We start from the raw sequence: 10,126 nt of genomic DNA, 5'->3' as shown, positions 1-10,126 counted from the left end.
ATTAGCTGATTGTCTGCCAAATTGGGGTATCGCTTCATCTATTTCATCTGATCTTAGGACACCATATACGTCGTCTTTCAATTATGCAGTTAACGTCATACCACTTTTCGGACCGATTTTGGTTAGTTGTTTGTTTGATTGAAGTTTGGTTGAGGTTGGTTTGGTTGAAAATGTTCCCAATGTTTGATTGAAGTTTTTAGATGTTTGATTGAAGATTTTAAGTCTTTGACTGTAGTTTATAAATACTTGATTAAAAATTTAAAAATGTTTGATTGGAGATTCTGAACGTCTGTTTATAGTCCGGCCTACTGAATAACTCAAGGGCCCGCCACCCCGTCAAATATTTAGGGACTTCCACTTTCCTACATATTTAAATGCCCCCATATTTTTGTACACTCATGTGAATCCATGCACTTAGTGATCCAGCTCTGAAATGTATATTTCATGATTCTCAAATACATTTTGAATAATGTTTTTCAACTCAGGTTTTTATACTGGGGATTTTCGCACTGGTGTTGAAATCCGGAAGAGGCTCTTTGGTGGGTTATGATGAGATAGATGATGATGATGATGATGATGGTGATGGTGATGCATTTATGTATTATTTCAAATTTCTGGATTAATTTTTATTTCAAAATAATCAAAAATTAATCGTCTCGATCTATCTTCATCTTCACCATCGTCATCGTCGTCGTCGGCCTCATCATCACCACCACCATCTAGCCACCACCATCTAGCCACCACTATCATCACCACCACCACCATCATCATCATCAACCAGGCCACCACAACTTACGTCCTCGGGATATTCAGTGATGCCATCATGGTGCCAGCCCAGTTCACATTTGCGATACTCTGCGTGCTTCAGGTATATTTTTTTCTGGTATTTTAAGAAGCGGTGGCTGTTGTTGTTGCTTTCGCTGCTGCTGTTGCTGCTGGTGGTGGTAATGGTGGTGATGATGATGATGGGGATGTAAACAACGAAGAGGTCGACGATGAAGACGATGGTAATACTGATACCAACGAAGCCCTTGCGTGCACCAAAGCAGAATTTCTCCATTTCAAGACCACCGTAAAACTTCTGTTAAAAATAAAATCATTCCAACCACCATAAACTCGCAATTAAACGCCACATGACACTGCTGCTGAATGTTACACATACATACTTTAATTACTTTACCTTAACTACTTTACCCATACATCCATAGGTGTCTGGATGTATTTCAGTTCCACTTGGTATTGCAAAGTTGATCCTCGCCGGGGCCACAGCCTTCTTTGGGTTCATGTATTTTGGGATAATTGTCTACTTGCTTATACTTCTGGATAAGAAGAGGAAAGGTGATGATGTGGTGATGATGATGATGTGGTGATGATGGTGATGATGATGTGGTGGTGTGGTGATGATGATGATGTGGTAATGATGGTGGTGTGGTGATGATGATGATGTGGTGATGATGGTGATGATAATGTGGTGGTTATGTGGTGGTGTGGTGATGATGATGATGTGGTGATGATAGTGATGGTGGTGTGGTGATGATGATGATGTGGTGATGATGGTGATGATAATGTGGTGGTTATGTGGTGATGATGGTGATGATGGTGGTGGTGATGTGATGATGATGGTGATGATGTTATGCCGATTGAAACAATTAAAACACTGGTAGTGAAGTAGTTGAGGATGACTTGAATGATGATGGTGACAGACGAGACGAGAGAAATAAGATTTGAAAATAAAACACTAACATCAAAATAGATTGACAACCCAACATAATAACGATAACGAAAACAACCTTTGAGAAACATCAGTGGCAATTATTCACAAATTTTCTCCAGGTAAAATCGCGATTGTCCCGGCTCCTATCCCAGCTAAACCAGCCCCAACAATCCCCCCAATAGTTCAACCTGTGCCTGTACCTGTGCCAGTACCTGCTCCGGTACCAATTCCTGCCCCAGTACCACAACCCTTGCCTCCTCTTCCTTTGGTACCCCCTGCTTTCCCACCGGCTCGTCCGCCATTTTTACCACCACCAGCCTACCCACCTGCGTTCCGTCCAGGGCCTGCCTTCAATCCTTACGTACGTTTCTCTTCAAGTTGTTATTGTTGTTGTTGTTGTTTTTTGGCCGTTGTTGTTGTTGTTGTTGTTTTTACAATGTTATTTTGTTGTTAGTGTTGCTGTTGTTGTTTGTTTTTTTCTGTAAATTTGTAATCATTCATCAACATTTGTACAATATTACGCACTAACTAACCAGAATAACATGAGTCTGTTACTTTTTATATATATTGAGTGCAATCATATTTTAAACCATCTGGTACTACACAGTCCCCCTACGGACCACCCCCACTGCCTGCTCCACGACCAAATCCTTTCTATGGACCTCCGTTGGGTGGAATTCCTCGCTACGGGCCGCCACCAGCTCCCCCAATGTTCAGACCTCAGCCCTTTGGAAGACCCGGATTTTATGGCGGGAGATACTAAGCGGTTGATTGATTCGAATGGTTGCATTTGATTGGCTGGCTGTTTGAATAGCTGATTTGGTTTCATTGGTTGATTGATTGGATGGTTGGCTGGTTGGTCGATTGGTTGATTGATTGGTTGGTTAATAAGTTGGTAGATTGATTAACTGATTGAAGGTTGATAATTGATGAATAGATTGATTGATAAATGTATTTTCTTAATTGACAATATGACAAAATGACAAAATATTTGACTACATGATCGATCAGTTGACTGGTTTTTTCCCTCCGAATCAATTTTTTAATCGTGAAATTTGGCTATTGTTAAAACATTTCAGTGAAAGTGATAATAAAATTGATTAAATTCATGATAACGATCATAAAAGAAGTCACTAAACTATAACTAATAATAACTAAGATAACAAAGTGATGATGATGACGACGTTCGACGATGAAGATGATGAAGTGTCAGTTTTTTGATTCAATATATTTTCTTACATAGATCACTTAACACATTGTAGTAATTTTAAATCCAATTAGCTAATATATTTTTTAACCAATTTAGATTTTTAATTTAACTGAATTGGAATTTTACTCATCACTACTACTACTACTACTACTACTACTACCACTACTACTACTACTACTACTACTACTACTACTACTACTACTACTACTACTACTACTACTACTACTACTACTACTACTACTACTACTACTACCACTACCACTACTACTACTACTACTACTACTACTACTACTATTACTTATCATTGACTTTATAATATTAAATTAATTACATTTTAAATATAATTATTTTTAGATGCTTTTAAAAAGAATTATATATATATTATGTATATATATATATATATATATATATATATATGTATATATACATGTATATATATATGTATATATATTTATCACTAATATTGTTACCAACGTTTGTCTACTAAATTATTTTTATAGATTTGTTGGTTTTAAATAAGTTACTATTTCTTTCTCTCACTCCCTATTTCTCTTTTTCTCTCTTTCTCTCTCTCTCTCTCTCTCTCTCTCTATATATATATATATATATATATATATATATATATATATATATACATATATATGTATATTTTTATATTTATATATATTTATTTCGTCGTAATTACAGCAATATTATGTTTATTTAATATTTTTGTTTTGTTTTAAATTTGTTTAATTTACTTGGAAAAACATGAAAAATTCTTTTTTTCTAATAAATATGTAGCAATAGTGTAACGGGAATGTGCCGGGCACTGGCCTTGCAATGGCCAGATTCGATCGCAAGCATATCGCCGCCTGTCATGTGATGAGTTGTTTCACATGTGTAGTTGAAATGTACTCTCTCTCTCTCTCTCTCTCTCTCTCTCTTTCTCTGTGTGTGTGTGTGTTTGTTTGTTTGTTGACATTGTTGTTTCTTAAATATTATGACGAGAGAGTTTTGTGACGAATAAATGCTGTAATATTGAAGAGTTTAATTTTTGAAAAAAAAATTCTTTAAAGCCCTACTACTAAATTACGTAATGATAGTTTTCAAAAGAGTGAATCCAAAAGGCGAACATTACTTCAAATTTAATTAACACCCCAATTAAAGTTATAACAGCTCATTTTAGAAGCAAACCCTCAGCTGAGGTTCTATTGGATGCTCTCGACCACAAAATACGAAAAATGCTGATAATGTTGACCACAAAAAATGCTGATACGTTTGACGGATGACAAGACAAAACTATAGAAAAGTTTAAACTTTGAAATCTGACCAACGAAACAATTTTGTCTTAGTTTGGCACATTAAATTATAGTAACTAAAAACTGAATTTATTATTGCTCACAACAGAAGGCTATGCCTTAGATGCGCAAATACGTAAATCTAGCTAAGAAAATACCGGCTTAAGTCTCTGGAAAAACAAGTTATAGTGTGTGTTCTGTAGTGATAACTATTTGGTCGATCCAATATACTATATCTATAAAACGTAGAAATTTCTATTACTAAATTTAAAAATTTCATGCTCAGGTAAAATCGTTCGTTCGTTCGTTCGTTCGTTCGTTCGTTCGTTCGTTCGTTCGTTCGTTCGTTCGTTCGTTCGTTTGTTAGTCTATTCGTTTTTATTCCTACATTCATTCATTCACTCGTAAATTTGTTTGTCTGTTTGTTATTTGTTCTATTCACTCGCTCGTTCATTTATTCCTTCCTTTGTCAATTTCTTCATTTAATGGCCTATTCGTTATTCTTTCATTGATTTGTTCGTTCGTTCGTTTGTTTGTTCATTCATTCATTCATTATTCATTCAATCATTCATTAATTCATTCAATCATTAATTCACTCATTCACTCACTCAAAAACCATTACATCAATTTGTGAAAATTCACGAAGGGCACATAACATTTTTTTTTATTTATAACTTGTTATTTTTTATACTCACGCTCTCTTTCTTTATCTCTCTCTCTCTCTCTCTCTCTCAACTTAACAAGTATACTAAACATTAGGCGAGTTAATAACGTTGTTATTCATCATCAAAATATTATTGCTGGCCTCGCATTGAGTAATAAATAAATGATTAAAAATTTTTTTCATCGTTACTGGGCGTATCTCTCACTCTTTCTCTGTCTCTCTCTCTTTTTTTCTCTTTTTCTATCTTTCTCACTCTCTCTCTACCTTTTTATCTTTCTTTCTTCTTTTCTCTCAATCTTTATACGGCATTCTTTCTTTCTCGTTTCATTATTTTTCTGTTTTATAACTCTGTCTCTCTTTCTCTCTCTCTCTCTTTCTCTCTCTTTTTCTTTCTCTCTCTATATCTTTTTCTTTCATTATATAAATATATATATATATATATATACCTTTCGTTTTTCTCTCTCTTTCTCTCTCTTAAAGCAGTGTTATTTGTTAAATTTTTTTTTCATTCCTTTCTTTTTTCTCTCTCTTTCTCTCTCTTAAAGCAGTGTTATTTGTTAAATTTTTTTTACCACCACCACCACTACTACTACTACTACTACTACTACTACTACTACTACTACTACTACTACTACTACTACTATACTACTACTACTACTACTACTACTACTACTACTAATACTAATACTTTTGCTACAGCAATTGTCCTTAAAATGATTATATTGTTAATAATTCATCTTGTTCTTCTTGTTCTTGTTTTTCTTGTTCTTCTTGTTCTTGTTCTTCTTATTCTTCTTGTTCTTCTTTTTCTTCTTCTTTTTCTTCTTCTCCTTCTTTTCAATATTAATATTATAGTTTTTGCTTTATTATTATTATTATTATTTTATTATCATTTTTATTATTCTCATTGTTGCATTTTGCTGGAACTTGAGGCATTGTAACATTGTGAAGCTGCCTTTTGTTGCCGGGACACTAACACAATGTACGTAAGTTAAGTTGGCGAGATCTGCTCGTCAATATTATCATTGTTGTTATTTGCTGTCTTCATTATTATTATTATTATTGTTATTATCATTTTTTTTATGTTTATGGAGGTATTGATGATGATGTTGTTGTTCCTACAATTGTTGCAATGTTAATACAACAGCAACCAACACAATGCCAGTTAAGCTAGTAAGCTGTACGAGGCGAAGTATTATTTTTTTTATTATTATTGCTATTATTATTATTATTATTATTATCATTATTATTGTTATTATTATAATAATTGTTATTATTATTATTTATTATTATTATTATTTTTATCACGTCACCATCCAGTCGATGAAATCTACTGTCTATGTACGTAAAATATCACTTGTTTAAGTCCCCATCGTCGTCCTCTTCATCATCATCATCATCGTCGTCGTCATCATCATCGTTACTATCATCACCCCCACTATCATTAGAAAAATCACCATCATCATAATCATCAGCAGCAGCAGCAATATAATCATAATCATCATCGTCATCATCATCGTCGATCGTCATCATCTTAAAAGAATTCTTAGTTCGTAATAAGATTGATTATACAATAAAACTAATATACTTCAAATCATTTTTAAGTGTACGTTTATGTACAAATATAATAGTAGTTATTATTTAAATATATATATATATATATATACATAAATAAATTTATTATGATATAATATAATTCAATTGTGTCTCAGTGGGGATATGCCATTAAGTTGAAAAGAAGCTTATATTTTTAAATTTTTTTACTCGCGTTAAAATCTCTTTCTCTCTCTTTTTCCATATATTTTCTGGGCCTTTCTCTCTTTCTCTCTCTCTCTCTCTGTCTTTATATATATATATATGTATATATATATATACTTACATACATACATATACAAATTACATAATGACATAGATACTATATCAGAATTATTTGTATAACTTTTGCCAAGTTAGAGAGCCATCATTAATAATATACTGTTATATAGACATATATATATATATATATGTATATATATATATATATATATATATATATGTATTTTCTTTTATTTATTCATTTCAATACTCTATGGTACGCCTTTTTCGTGTAACAATTTCGAAAAAATTATGATATAAAAATTGCTATTTAATTATATTTTGATAAAAATAGTTTATAAAATAATTAATTAAATGAATTATTAATTATATTATTATAAAAAGAAGAATAATAATAATAATAATAGCAATAATTAAAAGATAACTTAGTTTGGAATCTTGTTAGCAAGGGTATGTCGCGACTCAAAAAACTAATTTTTTTATTTCATCTTTCTTAGCCGCCATCGTCATCATCATCCTCACCATCACCATAATCATTATCATTATTATTATCATTATTATAATTATTATTAATATTATTATTATTATATCAATTGAATGCATCATTTAGAACTTATCCTTCCTTGTTGTTCGCATTCTTCTTTAGGATGTCGAGCTTCGTAGAATATTTTAATTCTTAATTTTAAAACAGTTTTACTTTTATTAATTGACAATTAATTTATTATTCATTGACAATTTTTTTAACGCGTGATTTATGATGAAAATAAAATGATGTTCCCATATTTCTGCAATCGCATATTACGGTAACTCGAGTTATTGCTTTGGGATTAATTAGCTTTATAGACGTTTTTTTGTTATCTTTGCGTGGTTTTACCGGCTCGTCTCTCTCCCCCCCCAATCTTCTTACTTGTTTCATCATCAGTGGTATAATTTCATCTTCGATTTCGGTGTTATTTATAATCATTTTAGCTATCTACTTTATAGCTTTTATCATTTAGATTGTGATTTATCATCATTTCATTGTCGTAATTCATAGTTCAGTATCATAATTCATGTTTCAGTATCGTAATTCATATTTCAGAATCATAATTCACGTTTCAGTATCATATTTCACGTTTCAAAATCATAATTCACGCTCCAGTATCATAATTCACCTTTCAGTATCACAATTCACATAATTTTTTCAAATTCCATTTCATCACAATTTTTTTCATCATCACTTCAGCCGTCATTTTCGTCCTAACATCATCAGCATTATCATCGTCATAAACACATCACCAAACCACACCAAACCACACCGACTTCATCATCACCATAACCACACCACCACCACCGTCATCGCCAGGAAAGAAAATGGCCATGCGTTACAACGGTCACGGGGGCTGGTACAACCCCTACGGTCGACCCCGAGACGACCACCCGAGCCATATCTATCCGGGTAAGCCACCGGCCCTATTCGGCTCGATACCGATCACTTTACCGGCTGCTCTTCCAAATCAGTATGCGGTTCGTAACTTCGTACCCCCAAGATGGGACCGTGATGATTTCTATGATTTCAGAACTCCTTGTTATAGATATGACGATGATGATAGTGATTGGAGAGTTAATGCCAGAGGTTGGTTGATTGCTTGCTTAGGTTGAGCGATTGATTAATTTCAAAATTTGGACAATTTATGCACAGTTTAAACAATCTAATCTTTAATCGCTGACTTCAACAACTAACACATACAGAATCTCATCGATATTTCATACCGAATCGTATCGATATTTCATACCGAATCGTATCGATATTTCACACCGAATCGTATCGATATTTCATACCGAATCGTTTCGATATTTCATACCGAATCGTTTCGATATTTCACACCGATTCTCATCGATATTTCATATCGAACCTCATCGATATTTTATTCATACCGAATCGTTCCATTGTCAAAAACCGACTGAAATATTCGATTTTTTCTTCCAAGTGGAGAGCAAAATAAAGGAGGTCCTGGAGGAAACGAGGGAGAAACGTCAACCGACGGATTTGAGTAAGTGATGATGACGATGATGATGAAAGTGATAATGGTGATATAATTGAAGATGACGATAATGATAATGAGAATCAATTAACCAACCATCCAACCAACCGAAAAACCATCCAACCAACCATCCAACCATCCAACCAACCAACCAACAATCCATCCAACCAACCAACAATCCATCCAACCAACCACCGAACCACTTAGCCCCAAATGAAAAATCCACACTCCGTGGCATAGGGATAACCCTGGCGGTAACAGGGGGTATCGGGATAGCCATTAGCATCACGAATTTGTTTCTGGGTTACATTACTTCAATCACCTGCTTGGATACGAGCTCTCTAGCTTCAGCTCTGCAGAGGACCAATGCCTTCAGCTTGCATAACGCTATGCACATTTTGCCTCTGGCTGGCTCGATGATGGTAAATGTTGAAATAGAAAAGTATTTTGGCGATGGTGATAAATGTATATATATATATATATATATATATATATATATATATATATATATATATATACGTGATGTTACGATGAATTTATGATGAAATTTTTATGATGACGACGATGATGATGACAATGGTGATGATGATGATGATGACAATGGTGATGATGATGATGATGACAATGGTGATGATGATGATGATGACAATGGTGATGATGATGATGATGACAATGGTGATGATGATGATGATGACAATGGTGATGATGATGATGATGACAATGGTGATGATGATGATGATGTAGATATATAACGAAATAATATTTATTATTATTATTACGACAATTATTACATTATTAATAATAATAATTATTTTTATTATTATCAATAATATAATTATTATCTATAATTTTTAAATTATTTTCTTATAATTTTTGATAATTTTATGAAATTAGGCATTTGCCATTGGCATCTTATTGTTGTATCTCAGATTCAGCAGAGGAAAAATAGTGAGTGAATGAGTGAGAGAGAGAGAGAAAGAGTGAGAGTGAAAGAATGAATGAGTGAGTGAGTGAGTGAGTGAATGAGTGAATGAATGAATGAATGAATGAATGAATGAATGAATGAATGAATGAATGAGTGAATGAATGAATGAATGAATGAATGAATGAATGAATGAATGAATGAATGAATGAATGAACATCATCATCATCCTAAGTTTATTATCATCATCATTGTCGTCGTTGTGTAAATTTTTTATTTTTCCATATACTCATAATTCATCGTTATCATCATCATTATCGTTATCATCATCATCATCAACAACAAAATCATTATCATCATCAACAACAACAACATCATCATCAACAACATCATCAACAACAACAACAACATCATCATCATCATCAACAACAACAACAACACCATCATCAACAACAACAACATCATCAACATCAACAACAACATCAGCTACAACATCA

General features: G+C 33.1%; 2 protein-coding genes across 2 annotated transcripts in view; both read left to right on the top strand.

Annotated features, from left to right (window-relative positions):
- Positions 1–3,957, top strand: part of HELRODRAFT_193654 (hypothetical protein) — a gene marked incomplete at its 5' end in the record, with an annotated part of 19,263 nt that extends 15,306 nt beyond the window's left edge. Inside the window, 10 exons of the mRNA XM_009028549.1 lie at positions 90–121; positions 486–539; positions 782–868; positions 1,209–1,338; positions 1,834–2,075; positions 2,322–2,589; positions 2,640–2,721; positions 2,742–3,177; positions 3,402–3,547; positions 3,583–3,957. Of these exons, the coding sequence (XP_009026797.1) occupies positions 90–121; positions 486–539; positions 782–868; positions 1,209–1,338; positions 1,834–2,075; positions 2,322–2,477 (701 nt within the window). The 3' untranslated portion in view covers positions 2,478–2,589; positions 2,640–2,721; positions 2,742–3,177; positions 3,402–3,547; positions 3,583–3,957. The remainder of the gene's footprint in view (positions 1–89; positions 122–485; positions 540–781; positions 869–1,208; positions 1,339–1,833; positions 2,076–2,321; positions 2,590–2,639; positions 2,722–2,741; positions 3,178–3,401; positions 3,548–3,582) is intronic.
- A 4,079-nt stretch (positions 3,958–8,036) lies between these two features.
- The window catches only part of HELRODRAFT_179745 (hypothetical protein), a gene marked incomplete at both ends in the record, with an annotated part of 4,214 nt that continues 2,124 nt past the window's right edge, over positions 8,037–10,126 (top strand). The window contains 4 exons of the mRNA XM_009028548.1: positions 8,037–8,298; positions 8,415–8,606; positions 8,948–9,163; positions 9,602–9,655. Coding sequence (XP_009026796.1) covers positions 8,037–8,298; positions 8,415–8,606; positions 8,948–9,163; positions 9,602–9,655 — 724 coding nt within the window. The remainder of the gene's footprint in view (positions 8,299–8,414; positions 8,607–8,947; positions 9,164–9,601; positions 9,656–10,126) is intronic.

The sequence above is a fragment of the Helobdella robusta genome (genome assembly GCF_000326865.2).
Source record: "Helobdella robusta unplaced genomic scaffold HELROscaffold_56, whole genome shotgun sequence".
In the NCBI taxonomy this organism is placed as follows: Eukaryota; Metazoa; Annelida; class Clitellata; order Rhynchobdellida; family Glossiphoniidae; genus Helobdella; species Helobdella robusta.
Note: the sequence above shows the minus strand (reverse complement) of the source record. Positions and strands in the feature narration are given on the sequence as shown.